Consider the following 27,526-nt stretch of genomic DNA (forward strand, 5'->3'; position numbering starts at 1 on the left):
GGAATTGAGATCATCTGGGATTCATTCTGACCCCGGTCTGCCTAATAACTGGGTTCTTTGCCTCCCTCTTTCTGTCACACATTAAAAAGCTCACAGTGAGATTTCTAAGTCTCCTTTGCCCAGTGAGAAGTGGGAACAGAATGAGGAGAAATATTCATGAGAGAACAAAGGCATGTCCTAACTTTGAAGCTGGGATGGTGCAGCCCAGCATGCCAATGGACACGGGCTAAGTGGTGCAGCCCTTGGAGAAGGCATTGATCATTGCGGAGGGATTTTTGCATATGGTACAAGAATACTTGTTCAGGCATCTTCAGCCTTTAATCATACTGACAAGAAGCTGGAGCACAAATAACTGCTGTCTTAGAGACATAGCAGAGGTTGTGGAAGAATGAGACAGTGAAATACTTTGTAGAATTCTTCTTACTAAAGTTGCTTATAGTTGAAGAAGTAAACATGGGACTAGTGAACTGGGATCAGGGTCTGTGCATGAGCCATGCTAGGAGTGCTCTAGCCCTAAGGAGAGGTGGAGTTTCCCATTGCAGCACAATGTGCAACAGGTTATTCTGATAAAGCCGGTAACACAGTTTAGTTTGACAATTCATGTTAACATAGATGGTTGACAATTGTTATGGACCAGAATTCCAAGTGATGAAAACTGCCTTTTACACAGCCTGCTTACACTGTAGTAGCAAGATCAGAATCAGGCCCAAAGGACAGGCCAGCTGGTGAAGGATCATCACCAATTAGGCACGACTAGGCGATGCTCTGTGCGATGGTAGGCTGAGATATGCTCTGTACACTGCGCTGTCAGGAAACTAAACTGGATATTTCTGGATATGAATTTACTTTAGAAAAAGTCATCATATGATCTTTTGGCTTTGTCCCTGGAATGAAAGAACATGCCTCTAATCTGTTTGGTGGGTGATATTTGATATGGGTGTATGCCTGTGGCTTCTCTGTGCTAGATACGAGTGTCTCAGCATATGGTTGTGAAACTAGAGGCTGATTATTTTTGGAAGTGTTTTGACAGATACTCAACTGACAACTTCCCTGTTAAAAAAACAACCCAAACAAAAAGGTTTTGTTTGATACACTGCTGATGATGCCGGTTGGATTTGGGATCGTGCTTTAATTTCTGTTCCTTTCAAAGGTAGGGAGGGAAAAGCACCCCTAATATTACCGATCAGAAGGATGAAGTTTTTAATAAGGGCCAGGGTAAGCATGCAGGTTGCATGGAGCTGTGTGTCCTCCTGCTGTGGTGCCTCACCTCAGTGTCTCCCTTCCAAACAGAAGAAGTGCTAATTTATTGAGTCAGGCATTTCCATGTGACTTTTCTTTAACATGATATCTTTATGGGTAAAGTAGTTTTAAATGGGGTCGCAGATATACCTCATTATTTCATTAGGAATCCCCTTATCTGTGACCAGAAAGCATGTTGCTTCATCACTTAACCTGTTCCCATCTTTGCTGCTAAGATCTGACAAGACTCAATGTGTAAGCTCACAGGAACTGGGGGCAAAAGGAGCAGCCTAAGTGCCAGGTTTAGAGAAGATATTTAAACCTGTTGAAATACAAGACCTGGGCTTCCTTCCCAGGTGTGCCTTTCCTTTGCTCTTCAGTTGTGCCAGCCCATTTCTCTGCTCTTTTCATCTCCTTCACTTATCTGTGTCTTCTGTTTAACTGATCCAAGTCCAGACTAGTCTGTGCAGCATCTTACCTTGTGATACTGTTAATCAGTGATATAAATAACAGCCAGATACCCGACAGACATAGACATCGAGTAATTACCACAGTTAACCCTAAAAAGAAGTGTTTAGTTCCTTGAGCAGCAAAAGCAAAAAAGCTGACTTTCTTGTGGGTTGGTATTCTGAAGGTGGATTCTTGGGTGGTCTCTAGTAGCTCCAGCAGGTCTCTTGTATTTGGTCTGTCATGGAGCCTCTTTGCTCAGTAGGAATATTTTAATGCCACTTTCTTCCCAGATCTTGACTCGTGTGACATTGGCAAAAATGTAATTTTGGGAGACCTCTGACTGCCTGCCAGACCTTGGCTGAAATTAGACACAGTCCTCAAAGTCTAATGAGCAGAGGTAAGGGGAGGGTATGAGAGAGGGAAGCAAACTGATAGACAAGTGCAGGCAGCATGATCTCACAAACTCTTTTCTCAGCAAACCAGCCTAAAAATCGTATTGGTGACAAATGGAATTTTTACTCATTTAGACACAAACATGAAAGTAAAGTTCTTGGTTTTTAAAGGAACCGGATCAGATCTTCACGTTGGATTCCTCTGTTTGCTCTGTTAATTGCCAGTATGTTGACACAAGCATCTTTTCTCTGCTTTTCTACTCACTTCAATTAATAACTATAGCAGCATGAGTTTTCCCTGACACTACCACAATACTGCAGGAGAGCTTCCTTTATTTTCAGCTCCCAAAAATGGCAGACTTAGGTCCTACTAGCTTGTCTCATTGCCTTTCAGTAGCGACTGCATAATTAAATTACTTGAGGAGCAGAGAAATGATCCTGCTCTTTGCTAGGCAGCATGGCGCATGTCCTGCTGCTCATCCCATCACATACCTCTCATGGCACAGTGGGCTTCCTCTGGGACCATTTGGTGCTGGAAAGCTCTATCTGATTATAGGAAATGTAGGTCTGACCTGAAGCTTAAGCGTGACTGGATTGCACGTCTGCTTTATGTCCTTGAGGAGTGATGAGTCCAAGCTGTAAACTCAGACCTCAGTTTTCTGAAATGCAACTTCTGATTTGTACCTGTCTCTTCACTGAAGGATCTTCTTCTCCTGTATAAAGACACCTTCCATCACTGTCTTCATTTCTCGCTGCTCTGTAATTTAGCATCTCATAGTGTAGTCGTAAATACAAACCTGAGGTGCATCAGGGGACAGAAGCATTCATTCTTTTATTTAATTTCTGCATAAAGTAAAGGAATGATTGAAAAAAAATGAGTCTCTGAAAAAGCTTGAATTTCTTTTTACATTGCCTTGGTGGAAACCAGCTAAGCACTGTTGTAGTCAGTGGTATTAGGAAGGTAAATTGGAGAAGTCTGATCCACAATCAAAAACTTGGCCATTGTCTTTGTGTGTGATGTGCTGTATGTGGTAGCTTTAAAGAGGCTGTGTAGGTGGATCAAAGTAGCTTCTTGTTACCAAATGCACCCTGCCATTGTCAAACGGTGCCACTGTGTCTTGCAGTGAGTTTGTCAGGGCCTAAACTACCCATAGGTCACAGTCAATTCGTAAAAATACCAACACGCAATGAAGCCAATGTTGTTAATAATGAATCAGGTATTATAGCAGTGCGGGGGTTTAAAGTGCCTGTAACAGTGCATCGTAGCTTTCCCACTCCTGGAAGTCTGAGTCAATTTATCTTTATATCAACAATAAACCAGAACAGGCAGAAATCAAAGCAAGCAATGTTTTTATTACCGCTTTTAAATAAAACATTGTGCCAATATTTTTTCCCTAACATTACATCTTTATTTTCTCAAATTTATTGACAATTGCTATTTATCTTCATTTCTCCTTTCTTTTGCAAAACTGTCTCATCCTTTGATTTACTTTCTCCGGAGAATATGATACCTAATTCTTTTTATTTTTCCCTGATAAATCCCTGATTAATTGTATTTTATAAGCTATCCATGCAACATTGTGCCTTTCATGTCTAAATAGGTTTTCCTTTCTAGAGCAAACACTTTCCTCTCAAGAGCCAAAACCAAATCCAGGCTCAGCATTTCCTTAAACAATAGCGAGGCACTTCAAACCAAGTACGATTCTCAGCACCGTGTACTCTTTCTACTTCTCTGTGAGCATGAGAGAATCAGACCTTATTTGTGGCATGTCCTCTGATGGATTCTGCTACAGATGTGGCTGCCAATTTATCTCACCAATTAGGAGGACTCGGCATAGTAACTTTCTTTATCTGTTATAGCTTCAAAACTGCCATAAATGGTTGATTTGTAAGCGTTTTGATTCTGAGCTTGATTCTGGGCTGTGTTTTTGCTGTTTAAAGTGTGTTCTTTGTTTGGTTTTGAACTGACTTGTCTTGCTGGTAGAAAATTAAATCATACATGCAAGAAGAGGTTAGTGGAAGGAGGCACTGCAGCCTGGCATTGACAGGCAAGACACAGCTGTAGTGCATGTTGACGTGAGATATGAAGATAAAGACAAGGGAGGAAGGCAACGAAAAAGCAGAGATGTAAGTTCTATCTCAAATCAAATTTCCAAGCCAAACTTCTTCAGAGGTGTCAAAGATGTGCCTGAAAAAGATGCGTACAAACACAGTTCAAGAAAAGTAACATGTATCTACAGATGTAAAATAGACAGTCTGACAGAAATTAGTGTAGTTTGAAGCCAGCCATCAGTGTTGCTGTGTAGTGATGCAAAAGAAAAGTATGCCAGCTTTAAAGAGCCTACAGTATCACACTGAAAGGAGAACAGAGGAATCGAGGCACTCTGGCTGGACAGTGACTCTTGGAGCATGGAAGGGAGAACAGTGGACATAGCCAGCAGGTCTGTAGGTGTTATGTTGTCTCTATTGTTGCATTGCCAGAGGTGGACTTGGTGAACCAAAATTGACATCCTGCTTTGAAGCATGATGCGATTGTGAGTTCTAGCACTTACTACATTTGGGTTTAATACTGTTGTCCTCTGCTGCGTAAAATGGGTTGAACAGCCATGAGCTTTCCAGTCATTCCAAAAGCAAGTGTTGTGTGCAACTTTATTATTGGGAAAGCTGTCTGTGTGATTATGTTAGTTTAATAGCAGGCTGTTTAGGTAAATGAGCAGGGAGGTGTATGAACGTCTGCAAATAACGTGGAGCATGATTACAGAATGATGCTGCAGGAGATTAGCTTGTCTACCCCTTGTCAAGAGCTCACAGAGCGCCCTTGAGTGGGGAGAGGAGAGTCTTGCTTAGTCTTGGACACAATCCCTCTGAGACAGGGCAGAGTCCCAAGGGTGTCTGACTGAAACCTGGGCTGAAAGGAAGTACTTTGGCAGGCTTGGCAATGTGGGATGCCATACAGCCTTGAGTTAGTTTAGACTTTAATATCAGCATAATAGAGTCTAGAGTAGTACAAGCCTGTATAGGACCTGAAGTTGGATAGATGTGGTTGGTTTAGATTCCTTGTATTTAAAGTTGATTTCTTTTATACGGAACCTAACCCTGTGGGGTTTACTGCTGTAGTTGAGCTGGTCTGAGAACAGGCCAGTAGGGATTTTTCATCCAGAACTGCAATAGAAACCAGAGGTTCCTGTTGTAATGATTGGAGATGCATAGTCAGCTCTGGTGGTGCATGGAAATGTCATTGTATACAACAGCATCTTTCCAGCTGTGGGCTGGATCCTTCAGCCCTTGGGTCAGAATTCCCTTCCTGCAACGGTTCACTGCTTCCCTTCCCTACCTTTGATCCACACAAGCAAACACCTTGTTTTTCAGAAGATCCTTTCCTCATTTATGAAAACCCTTTAGCTTGATTTGAAGCAGCTTGTTCCTGAATCAAACAGCCCCAGAGTTCCAGTTCTTGCACCTTGGAGCTTTTCAAAAAGCTCCTTTCCCTCTCACTAGAATGGTTCTGTTATTGTTTTAATGATCACTCTGTTTCCCTGGAAAAATTAAAGGAAATCTAATATATTGATACAGGTGATCCATTTCATGTGCGTCAGTGACACTGTGACAGTACCAGCAAATTCATTACTGCAGGAGGCTGCTGAATCCAATACTGGCTGGGCTTTTAAAGGGCGCTGGGTAGTTTTAAGCCCTGTTTCCACCTATCTGAGTTAAGATAACGAGGGTAATCTAATAGTATGCTTTGGGGCTTTAGTTACCTGCCTGTGGGGTTCAGAAGGGAACTTTGCTTCCAGGGACTGTGAAGAGTTTAATTGGCCAAGGGCTTTATGATCTGCCTTTCATTTCCTCTGAAACCTCAGGTACTGGCAACTGCCAGGGGCCAGATACCAAACTGATGACACTTGGATTTTGTCTCCTTTTAATATCAGCGGGCTGCTACACCAACATTTCAGCTTCCCCTCTCCCAACTCCAGATTTATGCCATCACCAGAGGAGTTTTCTGGCTTTCCTCCAATGCCCTGAAAAGAAAAATCCATTTTATGTGTTTCACCAGCACAAACCACAAGTCATCTGGGATTTTGAAACTTCTAGAAGAATCTTGACATCTGTTATTTATTTAAAAAAACCAAAACTGATCTTCCTCTGGGAATGATATTTTTGATCATTAAAATGAAAAATAAAATCAGAATCACATATGTATCATTTACAATTGTGCGTACGGGGTAGGCTTTTCTTTTTGTCACTCAGAATTTTAAGTTTAAAAATACATCACATAGATGTCTCCCTAAAGAGCAGGACTCCTTGATCTTTGTTTATATCAAGCCGCTGACAAAACTCTGGCATCTCTCTTACTATCTATGGGCTTGGGCTCAGTGTCCTGCCTCACAGAGGATCTTTTATCTTTGTCTCCAGTGGTCTGTGTAGCTCCTATTTCTTGGCCCTTCCAGTCGTCAATCTCCTCTTGAATTATCTGTTGTAATTAGAATATATTTCCTCATCTCAAGGGGAAACCAGTTCCAAATGAGTATTCTATAAAAGCAATTACTTTTGATATTAGATATCTGTACATAAAAATGCAGTATTTCTTCCAATTAAAAAGCACTAATGAATTTTGTGTCTGGAGAGGGAGTAGCCTACACAATGCTTCTGTTTCTGCTAAGCCAATGAACAAGGAATGGGGCCTGTAAAAGGGCTGGTGCAGCCAGCGGTGGTCTGTGCACTGCACATTTGAACAGCAGGTCAGGGAGAGAAGGTGGCTGTACAAGGACATACGTTCCTTTTTTCCCCTAGCAGACCTGTTGTGTGCATTGATGGACTTGGTCCTTCTCCACAATGTGCCAAGATGAGCTAACAGGTTTTGCTGCTACACCTGTCTCCTACATCTGGCCCTCCATTACATATTTTTCTTTGTATTTCCTCAGGCAGTCCTTTCCTCTTCCTCAAAGTTTTAAGTCATACATCAGGAATCTTGCATTTGGCATGGAGCAGCTTTAGCAGAGATCTCCATGGTTGTCTTCCCTCGACAGACATAAAAGGAGTGGAGCTGAACCTTCTCAGTGGGAAATTTGCCTTACATATATCAGAACTGCCATCTTTCATCATCTCAAAATAATCTAAATGAGTAGGGCTTTTATCACAAGCTTTTCTACAAAAGGAACCATTTCGGAAACATATTGATCACATTATTTTGGAGAGGACTACAAATCCTGGCCCTAGGTTACCTTTCCTTAGGAATCTGCTTCATTCCCAAGAAGCCAACTGTGTATGGGGGGCACACTGGGATAAAATCTGTTCAATGGAGTAGAAAAGATGATCCTTCACTGGGCTATGAAGTAACTTGTTTTCTTGCTGTTATGACAAGGATGAAATCCACAGGCCACTGTTGCACTGCAACCTCTGTCTCTCCCACTGAACCGTGTTGTCTTGTTGTCTTCTTCCCTGATTATCTTTCTGCATCAGTTTCTTGTCTTCAACGTCAATACAGAGCTCTTTGGTCTAGCAACTGTCTTTCTAGGCTTGTGTAGCATCTGCTACAATGGTGTCCTGAATCTAGACTACATACTATGAAAACGCTAAGGAAAAACCAGTTCTGGCCAAATCCTGTCCTGGTAGGGCTTAATAGAAAGGGTTTAAGGATCAATATGGTAGGGGCAGAGTGTGTAGGATGAAATAAGAGTCAGCTTCCAGCCCAGATGCTGGTAACCACCCAGAGCATTTTCATGACTCTTTCCATCTAACTCATTTCAAGCACCTGACAGATATTCATAGGCTGTGCCTCAGGGTGCCCTCTGCAAGCAGGAAATGTCCATATTTTAAAGAGGAGGAAGAAGCATAGGAGAAACCACATAAGGGGCTGGCTATTGGTCCTCTTTCCAGGTAATTTGTGCTAATTGCCTGACTAGCTTCTGTGGGCAGCAAAGGGAGGGCCCTCCTACAGGCAGAGCTGCCAAATCACTGCGTTCCTTCACCACCATTCCACAGTCTTCTCGCAGATAGGTGTCTTAGGGGATTGTCAGTCACCTGTGGATGCAGGTTGAGAAATACTATCACAGGCTTCCACTTGAATAGGTAGAATGGTCTGGAGATGAGGTCAAGGTACAAAGCCACTGCATCTCCTAGTTTCTAGAGCCAAAAGGTTGAACATTAAGCGCTTCAGCTTTACAAGTTATTGTACTTTTTAAGTTTTTCAAGCCGTCAGCCTCAGGGTACTGTTTGTCTTCTCCCTGGTACATCTTCAGAGATACTTGGGGCTGATACTGGGTTCTAGGGAACATAAATCTTTAAGCAAGGATGCAGCAAACTTGATTACAACTATAAAAAATAGGACTGCATTTTGGATTTTATAGGGAAGTGCTGGAGTCATTTAGATTGGATGGGGTTTTGTTTGTTGCTTTCTGCTTTGCAGAGAGTTGGAGGCTGTGTCCCTGTAGGGTGCGATTTGGTGAATGTTTCTGTATTTATAACTAAATCTCATCCACATACAGCATTCCTTCTAGTTCAGAAGGTAAGCACCTTTGCTACTGACAAAATTCAGAGCAGTTCTCTGGGCAGCAAATCTTATACATTAGGTAGGCTTACTGCAGGGTTGTGGTGAGAGAGACCGATTTGGGATATGGAGAGCTGGGATATGCAGAAATTAAGGGCCAGGCTCTGTTTAACATTTAGATTGGATCATGAGCCAGACACTTCTGACTCCTTGTGCTGTGTACTATTGTTTGCAGAGTTACCTGAAATAGTGTCAAACAGTGAAGTAGTTTCCAACAAGTTTATTTTTCTGGATATTGTTGATCCTGGCATTTACAGCTATAAAATGCTTTTACTTGTCCAGGTTCAGTTTTCGTGCACTGAGCTGCTAATGCATTCAGCAAATCGGTGCCTATAGGACAAAACATTTGTCTTACAGTATCCAAGGCAGTCATCTCAGCGAGCCACTCCAGCTATGGTCATGTCTTCCTTAACCGTAGCTTGTGCAGTATTCATGGGAGTCAAGGAAAGGCAGATACCTGCATGGGATCTTTGCATGGGATCCTTTGGCAAAAATGAAGGCTACAGCATGGGAGAGGGGGAGAGAAGGAAGTACAAGCTGTGAAACTTGCTCAGCATTTTGACAGATTCAGGATAGGATCATAGGATGGAGAAGAGAGAAATACTGTTCTACATGTGATGCTGTGTGATACTACATGGCTCCTGCTGGCATCACAGGGAGTCACTGGACAAAAGATGTTTCAGCTGTGTTAGAAACTGAGGGGGGGCTACTTTATCATTCACAAGTCAACCACAACAGGACAAGAACTGAGGCAGTCACTGGTTTTGATTTCTGGATCCACCACCGTATCTTGTGCAGTCCTGGGGAGTTCCTTAACCATTCAGTAGATCATTTCTGCCCAAAGGTGTGTGGAATGATTCCTTCCAACTTCAAGGTTGGGAGCCAAGCTCAGTGGTGTTCAGGAGGCACTGCAGTATTTCAATGCCTGTTGCCGCACTCTCCTGGAGCATCTCAACAGCTGAAGTGTCCAAGGTAGAAGGATTTTGTTTATTGCTAAGAAGGCCATCTTTTTCTGATACTGAACCTCAAGCCCCAGATCTGCTTCTTTTGGAATGTAGTAAGTAACCTGGGTGGTTTTTATCCGGAGATGTGAAAGCATTTGTAAAAGTAGTTACTGCTGCCATTTTTTAGCCTCTGTATGTCCCTTCTTTGTGAAACCATCTGCCTGGTGGGGCGCAGCAAAGGTCCTGGCATCTTTTCTCTCTGCCCTATTTACAGTGCCCCAGAGGGGCTTGCTGGGCCTTCCCCAGATGCCTCCTCTGACACACAGACTGGGCACTGTACTGCACTGAGCAGCGCATCAGAGCGTCCCTGGGTGCGTATGAGAAGCAAGGCACCCTTTATGTGACTGAGCTTTTCTCTGAAGTAAACATGTTATCTTGGAAAACTTGTTCCTCTTAGTTATTTTTAGGGATCACTAAAAGGAAGCTATAAACAGTAAGGCAACTGGTGAGCCGAGACCTTTTGCTAGTGTTGAACAGCTCGCTCATACTGCTCTTTCCTCCTCCTCCAACCAGCTGCTTTTCTTGTGCATCCGCTTCGCTCTAACTTGTACTGTTAGCTCCTGAAGGATGAAGACCAGTTTTTAACTCCATGCCTACAGAGATGCCAGTCAGTGAGGCTCTGCCTTCACTTGAAGCTTCTAGTTGCAAAAGAACAACTTACAGAATTAGCACAATGCAGTAATTCAAGATGGAACCATTAGGACTGATTCATTAGGTGCAACAAACTGAGTACTTGTTTCCAAAGGTTTTATCTATAACCAAACTAGATTTCAGAGAAGGTGGTTTAAGCACTGTCCTTTGCTCTGTGTTGTCAAAAATAGAGTGGAGATTAAATGTTCATTAAACACATACACATGGGAAAAAAAAAACCCAAACACAACCATTTTCTAAGTCCCTGCCTGTGGCAGGGGTTTGCAAATAGATGATCTTTAAGGTCCCTTCCAATCCAAACCATTCTGTGATTTTTTATAGAAGCAGCTTAAAGAAAAAAATCAAAAGCCGAGACTTGTTTTAGCTCTGTTACATACCCTAGAGTCTATGAACCTTTTTATTTTCTTTCAGGAGATGTAACTGGAAATGCTAAAAGACACCTGTATCAGTCTATGTAGAGCTGCTATTATCCCTGAATTTTTTTCCCTTTGGTTAAAATAGGATCTGAAGATTTTTATTGCCTTACAAGGTATGCAGGGGATGTTTTCAGCTGAGAAATCAGAACTGGAAAAGGAAGGAAATGACTGTTTTGCTGGTGAGTTTTATGTCTCATGTTTCAAAGAAGCATTTCAGGAGTCACAAGTAAAACTGCTGGGTGACTGTGGCAGGGTTTTTAGAAGGCAATGTTTTATTTCCTCCTTTTAAGGTGCTAAGAATTGGAACGCTTCTGTGTTGTTATTCAGGAGTGCAAATGGTTTTTAAGTGTAGATAAAGCTCAGAAGTTTGGCTTTGGAGCCCTTCTCAGCCTAAGCCTGAGACAGGTCATCAGGGCCATTGCAGAGGATTTGCAGCAGTTCTGTCAGTGCTGATGGGACCCAGTGGCCCTCGGGATGGAGCTGGCGCCGTGATTGTGCCCAGCATCTCTTCTGATGAACAAGGGATGAGGTGTGGGGAGCAGAGCTGCAGCTGCTGAAGGTGATCTTGCCAGACATGGCAGGAGGGTCACAAAAAGGCTAAGAACAGACCTGTGCTATTGTGAACGTGGCTGTATAATTATTTTCAATTGCTTATTTTTATTTAGAGTTGTCCAAAGGTTAATTACATCTGAGAACCTCGGCTGAACCTGATTTACATCTGCCTGTAATTGTGCTGCAAATGAAAAGGAAAGAGGACAGTAAAATCATCGCAGATGTAGTTTGATCTTGATTTTGCCACAGTTTCTCACATAAATCTCTTCCGTAATTTTCCCATTGTGACAGGGTTTATGGTGAAAAATAGAAGGTCTTTTTTCTTCCTAGATAATTATGCATCCTGCGGAGTAATTAATCTGGTTAAGAAACTAAGGCCAGTCCATTCTGCTCTCCATTCTCCCAGCAATTTCTGTCTTCCACAGAAATCTCTGCAGTGAGAGCAATAAATTTGAAGTGAATGACAGACAATAATTATTTGTGACCCCATTGTCATCTGCGGCGTTGAACTGGGTATGACCAATCCAGCTGATGGGCTGTAGATCTTTTTAGTCTAAAAATTGATAGAAAAGACAGCTGTAAAAATAGCAGCTCACTGGGCATAGCCACTGTTCCCTCTCTCCCCTCTCTGCCCGTCACCATTTCAGAGCTGGCAGCATGATTTCAATCCTTCGCTTTGACATGAGCCCCAGGGTTGCACTGCCAGCAGTGCCGCTGTACCCTGCCTACAGTGGCTTCACGTGGAAAAATGGTGAAATGGGTGCTAGGTAGAGCCATATCAGAGGTAAGAGGAGGATCTGGAAGCCTGCAGTAAGGTTTAAAGGAAGAAGAAAGCAGAAAAATGCTCTCATCTGATCTGCCTTGGTTAAACCCCTGGTGCATGATGGATGTTGAACTAGAAGCTCTTCTCCATTTGTCTTTTGTAGGTTTTATACTGCTCCCCATCACTGTAGGACCTAAACACCCAGCATATACAATCAATAGCATTTGTCTCTCGGCCAAGCAGCAGTATTTCCACAAAAGGCATCCTCTTCCTTGTTGTTCCAGTAGGTGAGACCCATGCGAATGAGCTGTCCTTGAAGGCTGGCTGGGTTTTTGCTGAGCAGAAAACACCCAAGCCCTGGAGCACAAGTAACTTGCTCTTTGCTAATTCCGTCTTTGGCAACCATTCTATGCATCCTGCTGTAGGACTGCTGTAGAGTGTTCTGCTCCTGCATGTCCTCCCAGGTGTTGTTCCTATGTTCAGCATGCTGGAAGGCCTCTGATGAGATGATTCTGGTCTCCAGACTGTTGGGCATCTCTCAGAATGAGGGCCTGGAGGATGTGCTAGATGGTGCATCTTGTTCACCAGCAGCTTCTGCTTCAGCCAGACCTGAGGCGACACTGTGGCCCATTGCCTGCCTTCTGATCCTATCTCTGAAGACCAACTTTTTCATGAGAAGATGCTACTGAACTGGCATCCCTTTTCTCTTTGCTTCACAAAAGGCTAACCAGTGCAGATTACTGTGGATTTGGGGGTTAGCAAGTTATAACTTGGGTAGTCGTAGAGCAAAGTCCTTTGATGAAGAAACAATTGCTGTAGCAACAGATAACCCTTTGAGATGACAAATGCTATGGAGATGTTATCCAAGAGAGGGTAACATAATTATGAGACGTAGTTATATTGTGTCTAGCTAACCAAGCATGCGTTGAAGAACATTGCCGGTAATTGCTGCATTTAGCACACATACACATATAGATTATATTTTTCTCTCCTAAAAAATCCTAGAGACACTTTAGTGGGTTTTTTTGAGGAATGGAGCAATGTGATACAATTTATTTAGTTGCTCTTACATATTGGTCAGTGTTACTGCATTGCTGTAACTGTCAGTCTGACTAGGCTAAAATTTGGGTAATGAATGTGGAGAAAACTTCACAGCAATATCTTCTGAGAGTTAGACACATGATGACTCTTTCCTAAAACAAGGTCAGATTAGCAGCATGGAGAGCTAGAATATCAGATTAGGAAAAATGTATACGAAGTAATTATTATTATGCATGGTTTAGAAGGCTGCCTAACTAATTCTGTAAGAATTACAGAGAGAATTATTCTCTGTAAGAAAAATACTGTATTCTCTGTAAGAAAAATAGCAAAGTGCTTGATCCTTCCTGTGGGTTGAAAGTTTCATTCCCCTGTGACTTGTGTCATAAATATGCAAGTGTTTTGTTCCATCAACTGCAGGAGCATATAATATCAAGAATAAAGTTTTCAACTCCTGGACTTAAATTGTTGGTTAAGGTCAAATAAGCACAGCACATCTTGGAGACCCTTTCATCAAAGCAGGTCAGTTAACTTTAATGAAGTTGTCTTCGATGTGCTTTGATGTAACATCAGAACCCAGCCCAGATGATTCCAAACGATCAGCAAATGAGTTTCCACATTGCAGTCTTTCAAGGACATAGGCTTTATGAAGTGTCTAGTTTTCTGCATTCAGAAGTGCCTAATTTGACTCCCTTTCAGTAAGGCCTGCTTGTGCTTTTGAGGGAACTGCTGACTTCCCTGTGAAACTGAGCCCCCCTTTAAGGTGCCATATATTGGGCAAGTAAGGCAGAGGCATGCAGCTTCACTGCCTGTTAGTGTTTTTTAAGTCTAAGACTGTATCATGCGGGGATCTTAGGCTGCCATGGTTTTCTTTTTGTCTGGGGAGAGATTTACATTCTCAGACATGTAATTTCTTTAATTACTTGAGCAAGGAGTAATTGTCAGGCCAGGGATGGCAGCATTGTTAGGCCCTTCTGTTCTAATTCTTCTAAATGAAGTAATATTAACTACTAAAGCTCATCAAAGTGCCAAAGAGCCTCTTATCCTCAATCGGAAAAAAAGGGACAAATGTTCCAATTTCCTTCAAAATGAAGCTTCCTAAAATATTTCCAGAAATATGTAATGTGTATTGAAGTTCTTCGCTTAGTGAGTTTGAGACAGGACATGGGCACTTTCCTACTTGTCTTGGGGGATAGTTGCATACCTTACTAAAAGAAACGTGTTTGGGAGAGGAAGAAAACACAGCTGGCCTGAGAGGAAGAGCAGCCATTAAGCAGCTGGAGGGCTCTGTTCTGTGTTACTGAATGTTGGGGGATAAGTCATCAAAGACCGAAGATCCTAGGTTGGCAGTGTGACTGCCTGAAGAAGAGAGCTGTCTACTGACATCACGTTCCCTTGCCTTGAGCACACCTTTCCTTCTTCCTAGTGTTTTGTTTCACTTAGAGATTTGAAGAAATTCATTATTGATCAAGCATCAGCATCAATCCCAGTAGCTCAGTGCTTTGGTCTTTTCTCTCTGTGTCCCTGTAATACAACAGCCTGGAAAAGGGATGCTGTTTTGAAACTTTGTCTTCCTGCTTTCCCTTCATGGGTGTGTGGTCTGGGGGCCACATGCCTCTGTTCAGAGGCCTTCATGCTTCTGTTCAATCTCCCTTGCTAGTGAGACCTAGAGTTCACCTCCCACCTATAATGAGGCCATGGCTGCATGAGCCTCTTTTCCCTTCTTTGCGACATCTTGCTAGGCTTGAACGCTTGGAGCTGTCTGAATTTTTCAAAAGCTTGGCCACGCCAAGAATGTTTTCCTGTAGGGTGTTCGTTTTTATTCCTTCTGCTCTCCCCCTCCTGCTAAGACTCGTGATTCACCCCGAGACACTTGAGCATTTCAGTGTATGATGATGAGGAACATGAAGAAGACATCAAAGTCACAAACACAAACGAGGTCTGTCCTGACTTGGAATTACTGGCTGGAGTATAAGGTATGTATTTTTTAGGCAATGTCTGAAATTCAGTATCAAGATTCCCAGGTACTGCAGGTACTCCTTCTTTTTACGTTCAGGCCATTTGTAGTGTTCCCCTTAACCTTAGCAAAGGGTTTTCTCATAAGCACTACAGTGGAAAATGCTAATTTTACTCTTTCAGACCACTAATGAACAGCTGTTTCTCTTCTATCCTGTGATTAGGCAGAGATGATGATGAAGCTGTAACAAGTGAGGGGACAACGTTAGCAATGAGGTGCAAGACACATTCCTTCATGAGGGACTAAACTGTCCTTACTGTGACTTGGAGAAGCCAGTCCCACCTTTGTACTGCGTTATGTGTTTGCTGCGAGCAAATGTTGACAGTTTCTTGTCTATCTCTTTAATTGTTTAGTTGAAATAATAACATCTTCCTCTTGAAAAAATCCTTATTAGCAAAATGTTGAGTAGGTCAAACTCTAATTGTTCTGCTCTGCACTGGAAATGATTTGGAGGATATTTGCACATGTCTGTATGGTATTCCCAAGACTGTTATAAATCGCTTTTTCGCTTATAATGACTTGTTGATAGTGAGCCTTTTGGAAAGGAAAGCTTTGACATTAAACACAGGATATTTGAGGAGCTTATTTATGAGAATTCAGCACCGAGTTAAATGCCTGTTGCTGTGGAATTGGTTCTTGGCGATGTGATCATATGGGCATTTTTAATGTCAGTTTAGTTTTGTTTTACATGTATCTCTGAGTTGACGAGTAATATACCAGTGATGAAACCTGTAAATGCATCACTGACTGGCTAATGTTTCAGCACTAACCAAGTGGGGCTAATCGATTTAGCTCAGCTGTGTACAGACTTTCTGATCCTATAATCTGTATTGAGCTGAGTATCTTGTATAATACACAGATTTCATTTGTCAGAGATCTGAAGGACAGAGGAAATCTGGAGTAATTCCCAAGTGAGAGATGGTGTCAGCTCCCTAATAGTTTTAGCACATCTTTGTGGGAACAGACAGGGCAATTGTGCAGCTGAGTCCAAATGACCCATCTATTGACTCACACACAGAAATCAGATTTCCCCCATATTTCCAGCCCAGCAGCAGCTGGTGACCTGTTGCATAGCTGTATTCCCAGCATGGGGACCAAACCTGAACCTTTCAGGAGCTGCAGGTGGTCTTAGAGCCACAGAGCAGATGTCTCAGCTCCAAAACTTACTCCAGAACTGACATTTAAGATGGAGTTAAGCTGGCAGCTCTACACGTGGAAGAAATTCACTGAATGAATGGAGCTATAATTGTCTATAGTGGGAAAGGGCCTAGCCTCCAGTTCTTACGAAGCAAATTTATCTTAATTATCTCACAGATAATTAGGCATTTTGGAATGTTTGGAATCAAGATTCCAGTTTCCAGGGATTTATACAGGAAAAAGAAGAAATCATAAAAGCTGCTAATTGATTCTTTATAGTTTGTTCATTACTAATTATGCACTGATGCTACAAGATGTGTTTATATGGACTCTGGTTTGAAAAGGTGAGGATAATTTCCACACAGCCATGAGGGCTTCAGAGCTGAGTTTCATGAGAGTTCAGATTTCATTTATCTGACAACATTCTGTGGTCACAGAAGAGGTTAGATCCATTTCCTTTATAGTAATAATTTGGGGTTTGTTTGTCTTTTTCATTCAGGTCTGGCAAAACCCATGGGATTAGTTGAAGGTCCAGGAGGCTTGGGCCAGGGAGGAATGGCTGCTACCCTGAGAGATGATAGCCATGAATCAGAAACTAAGTATGAAGAATATGGTTACAATGCCCAGCTCAGTGACAGGATATCCCTGGACAGGTCCATCCCTGACTACAGACCAAAAAAGTAAGTTGAATTCCGCATTATTATCAAGAGTGATTGGTTGTTGTTCTGGTGGCATTCTTTTCTTCACATCCCTTCCCGGTTAGAGAATGACAGCAGTTAGTCATACATAAACCCCTGAGTTTAGTGAAAATTAAACAGACCAACTGCCATCTCAAGCATGAAGTGTGCTCATTCTGTGAGTAATACATTAATATGCATATGCAAAGGCTCAGATGAAAAACTGCATCAGGGTGTTGGTGCTTGTTGGTTTGGTTCACTTAGAAAAAGCCAGATAGTGTCAGCTTGAGCCTACCATCAGAGGTGGCAGCCTTAGTCTGTGCTTCTTGTAACATGTGCCAAGAAACACTTCGTAGATACTGGGCACTTAAAAAGCCCCAACACATCAAATCAACAGCCTTTTCTTTAATTGCATTTGATGTTCTTAGAATTGTTTACTCAGGGTTTGCAATGTGCTGAAGCAAGGACTGAGGGTGATCAGTGGGGGTTCTGTGATTGCAATAAGTTTTTTTTTTGTCTTTGGAATACGTATTTATTTCTATTCCAGTGTTATATTCTTCCCATTCCTGTGCTATGTTTGACACTGCAGTTATATGTTTATTATTTGTGCTGATTTATTATATTTTGTATTGAATGTCTTTCAAATCTTTCATATTCATAGGGTTATGTATCTTCCAGATGAGACATCCACACTGTCATCCTGTGAATGGCAATCAGTAATGTCTTAATGCAGAGGAGATCAGCAGCAATGCCTGGTTGCTCTCAGGAGGCAGAATTGAAAAGAATACTTAATTAATTTCTAATAATAATCTTCTGTTTTAAAAGACCCGCTGGGGCTCCTAGGCAGAACTGAAAGTTAAATAAAAAAGTATCTTATTAAGTGGCAAGAAAAGTTTAGCCAAGCAAAGCAGCTGCAGACTGCAATTGAATTAGGATTTTAGGCAGTTAGAGCTGCCAAAAAGAAAAAGAAATGCAGCAAAACAAAACTTCAGCTTAACTACAAATTTCATTAACCGTGTTACATATTCATGTCATCTTAGAAGTATTGACTCAGCACTTGTTTCCTCAGACACTTGCTATACAAAAGAAAACCTAGATAAAAGAAGTGGCAAAGAAAGAAAATCTGCTTTGATACCACGTCATGGCTTGTCCAGTGGTCTCATCTCTCCATCTCTCTTGATGGATCATAAAAATCCATCATGGAATTATTCTGGGGAAAACGGAGTCTGTAGTTATGCAAATATTTGAGTTGTGCATCAGATCTGGTCCAAAGACCCTTAAAAATCAGTGTATGAGAGCCAGTGAGGTTTGACCTAGCCTGCTATTATCTGCTGTGGTCAAATAGGTGATAAATGAGAGCCCTCCACTGGGAAGTACAAAAGCAAAGGTTGCAGAGCTTGGATTGAGCTCAGTGGCTGTCAGAAGCATGACAGCATTTGCAATGCAGTGATGTTTCACTTCAGATTATGCTCTTTCACCGTGTTACTTGGAAGCTTTGATGAGTCATTCGGATAAGCTTTTTGACATGCTCATTTTGGGAATCTCATACGGCCGTGCTGCATGATTAACTGTCTGAGTTACCAGGAGAACTGCCTTCCTTGTGGCGTTTTGACATTTTTGAAGTGGTTCTAGTTAGGTCTAGATGCTGAAATTGAAGCACTTGTCTGTAGATACTTACCCTTCAGACTGAATTTGCCATGAAAAATGAGAGGAAGTTTGGAGAAGATGGAAGCTCTTAATACATGAAGAGTTTTATCCACTTGTTTTGTCCAACTTTGTATGCTGACTTGCACAATGGCCTCATCTCTCTGTCTCTTGATAATAGCTCTCATTGCTGAGCCCTTCTCTTGTCTGCTTGTGATTTATATTCATGTCATTCCCAAAACTTCTCATTTTTAAAAAGGGAGGACTTTTCATTTTTCAATTGGGAAGTTAGAATTAATATCTAAGTCCATGGACAGTCTATTAATAAAAACACTTACCTGGATTCGCATTCAAAGAGTCATAGAACGGTTTGGGTTGGAAAGGAACTTAATAGCATCCAGTTCCAGCACCCCTGCCATGGGCAGGGACATCCGTGTCACCCAAGGCTCTGTCCAGCCTGGCCTTGAGCACTGCCGGGGATGGAGCATTCACAACTTCCCTGGGCAACCCATTCCAGTGCCTCACCACCCTCATAGTGAAGAACTTCTTCCTTATATTCAACCTGAACTTCCCCTGTTGCAGTTTGACCCCATCATCCCTTGTCCTGTTGCCACAGTCCCTGATGAACAGTCCCTCTCTGGCATCCTTGTAGGCCCCCTTCAGATACTGGAAGGCTGCTATGAGGTCTCCACGCAACCTTCTCTTCCTCAGACTGAATATCCTGAACTTTCTCAGCCTATCTTCATACAGGAGGTGCTTGAGCCCCCTGATCATCCTCGTGTCCTCCTCTGGTCTTGCTCCAACAGCTCCATGTCCTTATATTGAGTACACCAGAACTGCACACAGTATTCCAAGTATTCCCAAAGCATTAAACCATACTTTTTCCCTATTCTGGCTTCCATTTAAAATGTTCAGATCTGCCTACAGCAGTAGGAATTAAAGAGATAAAGAGGATTTATACTCAAGTGTGCATGGCATAGACACAATTTATGAACATAAACATGAATTTCTTATACAAATGTGGGTCTTGTAATATTCCAGGCTTAGTCTTCTTTTAAAAGACATTTGATCAGAAATACTATCTTTTAGTTCATTTTATCTTTGAACTTCCATCTTATTGTTGTTCAGTATCTTATTCTGGTAGAGCAACCCTTTTGTTCCGTCTAGTAGCATAGCTTCAGTAAACAATCGGCAGTTTAATTGCTTTTCAGGAGGTGTTTTCATCCCCATGCAGCAAATCAAAAGAATATGTTACATTAAAGAGATGTCAGATAGCGTGACCATGAAGGCTCCTAAATTGAAGTCACCTCCATGTCCTTCCACTGCAGTAGAGCCTGCAGACCTGGGTGGGTAGTCCTGCTCTCAAGGTGCTTTTCCTAAACAGTTGCATTGTGTTCTGCCTTCCTACCTCCTGCTGACAGTGCAGATACTCCTTTTCACTCAGAAGCCTTTTCTTTAACGTAGGAATCACTAAGTACAGGAGACAGCAGCAGATATTTTGCATGTTTTGTTTGTGTGCCAAATAGAAGCAATGTCAGTAACTAGCTTGCTTGTGATTACAGTTCACACTATAATTACAGAATTATAGTTTGATCTTAACATGGTGTAATAAACGTCTCAGCTTTTTCTTCTCAATATCAGAGGCATAAAAATATATTTCAGAGATACATAAATAATACCAATATCTGAAGCTTTTCAAGAGCCATACCGTTATGGAAAATAGATTGCAGAGAGCTCAGGATGTTTAATATCCTGGCCTCTTTTCCCAGCAGTAAAGTATTAGCAGGACTTTCTAGCCCTCACTTAACATACCTTATTTCCTCTGTGCAATGGAAGGAAAGACCCTTCTCTTGTAAGGTGCGGGTTATTTTATATATGGAAGCACTTGGCTAAGCGAGAGCTTATTTTGTGATTCTCTGGGAAAAGTGTTATTTAATGGTGAAATATTACTGGTTTAATTTCCATTTATGTTCTTCCATATTCAAAATGAGTGTGCTGTGATCACATAAACCTGAGTACTTAGTGGAGATAAATCCAGTGGTGGGCCAATCACCCTTATGTATATGTACAGGAAAGCATAAGCGCATCTATTTGTATCAGTTATCCCTACCAATATGTGTAGGTGCAGAAGAGCCTTGAATCCTACCCATAGGAATGCTGTCAAATCTGCTGGGCTGTGTCCAGGACTCTCTTACCAATATGTCAAAGGGCAAGTGTTTAACTGAATAGTCAAATATAGATGTGGAGCAAAAACAGCTGAGATTTTGATAAAGATCCCATACTTTCAAAAAGAAGTGCCCATAGTCAGCCACCTACAGCCCTGCCCAGTCTGTTGTCTTCAAGTGGCTTAATTTGTTAGGGGTACTGAGAGTAGGGAAAGAGAACAGGTTTCACTGGGACAGGCTGCATTGCTATAGTAGGCTTCAGGAATGGCAGCAGCTTTTGGGAGAATAGCAACCTTCACTGCTGCCAGCTGCAGCAGGAAGTATCTTTGTGCTCCAGTAACAGAGGATCAGACACCATCCTTCCCAGTGATGCATGGAGACAGAGGTGATGCAGCCCTGTATGCCAGTACATTTTGACTTTACCAGAGATGAAGAATGCAGGAAAAAGTCAAAACCTTTGTGAATTTCATTCAGAGATGAGGGGAAGGCCCCCAAACTCTCAAAAGCTGTTTGTTTTACTGTGCGGCATCCTGGAAAGGTGGGAAGTGTCAGCTAGCCAGATGCTTTCAAACATGAGCATCGTCTCACAGGATAGCATCAATTCCCCTGTTTGTTCTGGTGCACAGGCTGGATTGCAAGGGAACACCTGTAAATCTGGCATTTTCTAACTTTCCATCACTTGACTTTGCAACTTAAATAACTTCTGGGGTTTCTTTACATGCGGGACACGTCCACACATAGGCACACATGCACTTGTCAAAAGCACTTGCTGTGATGCATTATGCATACTTTTGAGAAAAGTTAATATGATCCCAGGGCTTCCATAACGGCTAAATTGGCTTTTACAAGAAATTGTCGCCTCTTGGTGAGGATCTTTAATTTAACTGATCTTTTCTTGTGCAACTTGATGCCGAGTGCATTGTGCCACTTTAGTGATAACAATAATGCTAATATATGGATTCAGTCTGCTGGCTCTATCAGCCAAAGGAGGTGTTTCTTTGTGTTATGGTCATAGATGTTTGTATTGAGAAAATTCAGCCCTAAAGAACAAACTTATTAATGCCAAGGCAACTCAAGTCTTTAACCATAAAAGGCGGAGAAATCTAGGTCTCAAGGAAATTACTTTCATTTATTCAGTTCTTCTATAGAGGCGAGCATTTTCGTTGCTTGCTATAGACATTTCACAATAGCGAAGGAATTGCTTCTCTAGGGCTCTGAAGTGTAATTAATGGTTCACTCCACTCTATACCTAAGGAAAAGCTTTTTTAATTACCTATCAAAAAGGATTCTGGAATTGATCAAATAGTGCTATCAAGAGGGCAGACTTGGTAAATAACCTCTGATTTGTTCATTCAAGGATTTAATAACAGTAGCTAGTGTGAGGCTAGTAGCTAGAGAACAGCCCTTCTGTAAGAGATTGTCCTTCAGTGACCGGTGAGCTCATGCCTTTTGAGAACACAGGATGCTCACCTTTGATTTTAACCCTTTCTTTTGGCAGTAGAACTCTGTGAACTGGCTGTGATACTTGAGCCATCAGTCAGCAGCATTCTGGAGCCAAATGTGTGTTTGCAAGCTCTGTGTGTGAGAGGAGGATAGCGGTCTAGTACAACAACCCCTGCCCGAGGCTGTTGGAGCGGGCAGCTCCTCTGCCCGTCTGTGTTGGATGTCCCTGCAGGAGCAGGGCAGGAAGGCAGATGGCTTTCAAAGAGCATCAGCTTTTGGATCAGTGGCTTGGAGAAGCATAGACCTGGTATTATTTGATTTTCTCTACCTCCGCAGCTTGCTCCGCCTTGTGACCCGCTTTTCAAATCCTCTGGGGACACCGGGAGTTTGCACTGCTTAGAAAAATGACACAAGAATCTCCAAATTAAAACAGACCCCGAGGATTCCTCTCAGGGTAGCCAGAGTGCGACGTAATGGGCCCCTTTCCGAGGAATATTTGAACTGGAACAGAGCCAGCAGTTTTCAGGAATCAGTATTTCTGATGAGCAGAAAATGACAACTGAAATGAACCCGCCTAAAAATGTTTTGTGTTAGGCTGAAACCTCTGCTGTAAAATGATTATTTAAACGTTTAGAGCAATGGAACACGCAGTTTCCCGTTTAAAGATAATGATTCTCTATCATAAGATTCTACTAGTACTTTCAGATTGGTAGTCAGGTCACAGTAAGGGGAAACATCAGTTAAAATGAAGCATTTCCTTGTGACAGTGTTTCACAATGACAGTACAGGCACAATATTTTGGATTCACTTAGCCTTACTTTTCAACAGGAAACTTTTTGACTTATGTTTTTGCACCCACTCTCAATAAATTTAGAAAAGAAACCCTTGCTAAATTGTGACAAACCCATTTTGGCCATTCTGGTTGCACATACGATGTAAGTTGAAGCAGAGAAAAGGGAAAACGGAAAACGAGGCAGACGGAATTTCCTCTGGGCAACAGATTGGATGGTTTATTGGGGAGAAATTGAGTAAGAGCTGAAACTAACTCAAGTGTTTTAATTAGATCCCAAATCAATGTCCAGATGTGGATTTTGAACAGTGCGGAGGGGACATGTGTGTACACGTGCTCTGGGACTCTATATAGATCTCAACCAGCTTTGCCAAGTCACACAGGCTGGACATTTTCCTCGGGCTGCGAATCCCCTACAAATAGCACAGGCACCTTTGCACACAGTGTTATCTGTGTGCACAACTGGTGACACAGCCTCAGATGTACCCACGTCTGAGCTGACTTTTCATCTTGCCCGGGAGCAGAAGGAACTGGTGTGGTCTGAGTAAATCCCTTGTGCTGCTTCTTCTGTGGAGAGCCAGGCTCTGAACAGCTACTGCAGTGTTTAGTGGTGTAGTTCTGACTCAGCTCATTTGGGGTATCAGCTGGCAACCTAAATTTGCTCCTACTGCTGCCTCTAGGCCAGCTGTGCTTATTTGTGTATCCCTGTGTATGCCAAAGGCTTATCACTGCATGTTGGGATGTGTTTTCTATTTGCAGTAAAGGGTTCAGACTGGAACCATGTAAAGCCCTCAAGGGAGGGGAAAAATCACCTACTCCTTCGGCTGGGAAGAGAGACACCCTGTGAATCACAGCAGGGAGTCTGTCTTCCCTGGCACTGGCAGCCAGCCCCTGCACTGAGCACCCCAGTGCTGTGTTTGTGCAGTACCTCTGAGGTTGTCACTGAGACCCGTAGTTGTGACCTGACCCTGTTTATAGAGATACTGGAGGTCTTCTCCCAGCCTCTGCTGGAGATCTGCTTCCTTTCCATAGATAACAATGTACTAATTGGAATGCGGGCTCAAGCCTTTGTCTCCAGAACTCCAGGTCACCATCAGGTCTCTTAATATTTAATGAGTTATGCAACATGAAATTGCTCCAGTGAGGAGACTGACGGAAGAACAGGTTAACATTGTGACTGTGATTCCCAGTAATGCTGAGACATTCTTGAGAAACTTTCCAATGACTTTGAGGCCATTATCAGGAAGTTTCTCAGACTGATTTTGCTTGGCCAGCTGCGGCAGGGCATGAGCCGGTGGTAGGACCACGAGGTCTCTGCTTTCTGCTTTGTTCTGCGTAGGGGTTGGTAACCCCAGAGGGTTTGGGTACACAGTACCAAAGGTTTTTGCGGGACATGGCTCCTAAGCAGAGTCCCCATGAGCCGGACTCCGTGCTGTGTCCGTAGTAGCAGTGCTGGACATGTGGCAATAGCTCAGTTATTTGTGATACTGAATTAAAGTTTTCTGAATTCCCATTAGATAGATTATTGATACCCTTTTGTTTAGTGTTAGGCTTTCCAATTAAGTAGTGACTTTAATTAGAGCACAAAGTGCATGACATAGACTTTGATTATTAACACAGGCCCGTGGGATAGGGAAAGGAGGAGCAGCAAGGTTAAATTAAAAAGAATCATAAAAATGAGCAACCTTTTCCAAAACCCACCTTATGTTAAAACGCAGTGATTTTCCCTGTTACATTTTTGCAGTGTCTTTGTGTATATTAATTGTTGAAGACAAGTTCTGCATGACTGTCAGCACTAATAAATGTAGATTTAGTGAAGGCTGAATTTGATTAACTAGGGAGCATGAAAAATAACTGATTGCAATGTTGTGTTTAAATGCAGTGAGACTGGAAGCCATTCCCTGCAATTTGTCTGCACCAGAACGTACTCTTGAATACATGAATAGTTTACCTAAGGTGGATTGCATAACATTGACTAAAAATGAGACATCTAATTTAGGGTGATTGACTTGGCTGCCTGTATAGTCAATGGAGAAGAAGACAACATGGTAGTATTGCATATGATGCATATAATGTGTGATGTCCTTTGGAGGTATCTCCCTCGGGAGCCTAGGACAGACAGCTTAAATGGGATTTCAAGTGAATCCAATCCAAACTGTTAAATGTTCCAAGGCTTACAGAAACAAGAGGGAATTTCTGTATTAGCAATACATGTTGAAGAATGACCTGCCAGCATGGGCAGCCTGGGTAAGGTCCCTACCCTGCAGCTGTGGAGGCAAAGCTGTGGATGCAGCACAGTTTTCAGCTGGGAGGGAAAATTAAAGATGATCAAAAAGCTGGCTTGCATCCCTCCATTTTTCTTACAGATCGTAAGATAAATGTGTCTCCTGTGACCTGCACATTTACAGGTGCCTTAAGCACAGTTGCTTTAGAGACTGCAGCAGTTTTCTAGAGAGCCACAATATTTTCATAGCAGGAGTATTCCCTCTGTAAGAAGAGCAGTGGTGGGGTGCTGCCTTCACATTGTGCATGCTGTCCTTTCAGAGGGAAATACGGATCTGTCATGCAGAAGCACTGCTGAGATCCAGCCATGACTTAACAGCTGTCTGCAGCTCTGAGTTGGCATTTCAGTTTTGTTTGCTTCTCTCCCCTGGGTCCATGGCTGTTTGTTGCCTGCTATCACTTCCAGGGAGAAAAGGGTATTCCTGTACATTCCTGAGCTGTCATGTTATGTCACACTCCATGATACTGCATTTACAGGATAAAAAGAAGTAACAGAACAAGTCAGGCAATGAATGCAGGGCAATATTTCTTTTCCCTTTATGTTTCCTTACAAGTCTTTCTGTTACACTACACCTGGTATCCTTCTTATGGCTTTGAAGGAATTCTTCTAGCAGTTTGAGGTGATGTTCCCCTTTTCTTTCTTCAAATGTGCATGCAAATTATGTTCTGCTGACACTGCAAGATATGTATTTTCTCCAAATGCCTAAAAATTAGCTAGATTTGGTTCCTCTTTTATTTAGATAGGTTTCAGAGTCTAAGAAAGTCAAGGTTTTGGATCAAATAACATCGAGGTTTTGTTGTTCTTGTTTGTGTCTCTGTGATAAAAACATGAACAGGCCAGAATGTCAGACAATTTACTCTTCTGTCTGAACTGTGAACTCCAGCTTGATGCAGTGCTTCATTTTCGTAGTGTCAGTTCCTGCTTGTTTTGCCCGTGTGTCCTGGTTTGAGTGAATTTAGTGCTAATAAAAGTGAGAGTCTCTTAAAACTAGCCAGAGCCAGAAGTACCTGAGAGTTACAGGCTCCCTGTCTCCGAGGATCTAGCTTGACCTAGATGCTTCCCAAGGTTTTATTTCTCTGAAGCAGCACCTGTCAGTTAAGTTGTTTGATGGTTTTATGGTGTTGAAGTATGGGGCCTCTATTTTATGTTTCTCCAGCTCTCTGAAAAGCTCTTGGTTTCTGTTGTATTGCTCCTAAACCTTCTGCTGTGGTCTCAACACAAAACCATAGTCAAACCAGGTCACCTTGCTGTCTACAACTCCAAAGGAGGTCCAGGGACAGTTGCTTTCTGTGTAGTCTTTTCCCGAATTTTCTTCCAAACCAACTGGCTGTCTTAAGAAATCATTGTGCAGTTTTGGCCTGCATCCTTTTGGCCACAAGAAGTCCTGCAGGAGATGAATGTTCCCACTTGGAGCCTTGCCTTGAAATACGGTGCAAGCCCTGAGGAGCAGGAGCTCCAGGCCTGCGTCTTGTTCCCTCCTTTGTAAAGCCAGCCCGAGGCTGATCGCTGTTGTCTATTTCTTGGCTGTCCAGGCACCGTTGAATAACCCTTGTGAAGCAGGCATCGTGCAGTATGTGTTACTGAGCCTCAGAACTCCAAGGTGGTAAAAACCCCATTCTCTGCATATAGCAGGAGGAGGTCTGGGTGTAAAATGTAGTGTAAAATCCGATTTCTGATCTCTGTGGTTCTTGATGGTTCTGTGCATTGAGAGGAATGGTCTTTGGAGCACTGGGAAGACAACTGGAATACTTCATTTTTCATAGAACTGTGATGGAGCTTTTAAAACTAGCTCAGGTGTTGGAAAGGTAGGTTCCCTGGGGAAATTATGTAGACGATTATGATATAGCTTATATATTGTGTAGGGATCACTTAAGCAATGACAAAATGCTGTTCAGTGAAGAACAGCAGAGCTGGCTACCCAGTGCATATACACGTGTCCTGTGGTTGAATTTAACAGAGAAAATGAATACAGTTTTCATGCAGACATTAGGCAAAATCCAAATCCCCTTGGTCTGTGAAGTGCACCCTCAGTTTTGGGGTGGTGTGACAGGATTTATCAGTGAGGCGTTAGGCAGCTTTAAATCGCAGGAGGTTTTGTCTCTGTGTACGGCTTATGCACAAAGCTCCCTGTTTCTCAGTTTCTAGACATGAAGCCTTCCGGCGCTGCATTTTACCTGTGAGATGCCTTCAGGTTGTCAAACAGTTCCTTAATTAGTTTATTTTCTTATTTGCTCCAGGGGATGAATATATTATTTATTCTACGCTCCCAGACTTCTGTTAGTCCGCATTTATGTATTTTGTCTTCAGAATGACCTAG

General features: G+C 42.4%; 1 protein-coding gene across 3 annotated transcripts in view; it reads left to right on the top strand.

The window, feature by feature from the left end:
- GALNT9 (polypeptide N-acetylgalactosaminyltransferase 9) overlaps window positions 1-27,526 on the top strand; it is a 225,838-nt gene that overhangs the window by 100,694 nt on the left and 97,618 nt on the right. For all 3 annotated transcript variants that reach the window (XM_065692354.1, XM_065692355.1, XM_065692353.1), the window contains one exon: window positions 16,706-16,886. In XM_065692354.1, the coding sequence (XP_065548426.1) occupies window positions 16,706-16,886 (181 nt within the window). The remainder of the gene's footprint in view (window positions 1-16,705; window positions 16,887-27,526) is intronic.

The sequence above is a fragment of the Lathamus discolor genome, chromosome 12 (assembly GCF_037157495.1).
Source record: "Lathamus discolor isolate bLatDis1 chromosome 12, bLatDis1.hap1, whole genome shotgun sequence".
In the NCBI taxonomy this organism is placed as follows: domain Eukaryota; kingdom Metazoa; phylum Chordata; class Aves; order Psittaciformes; family Psittacidae; genus Lathamus; species Lathamus discolor.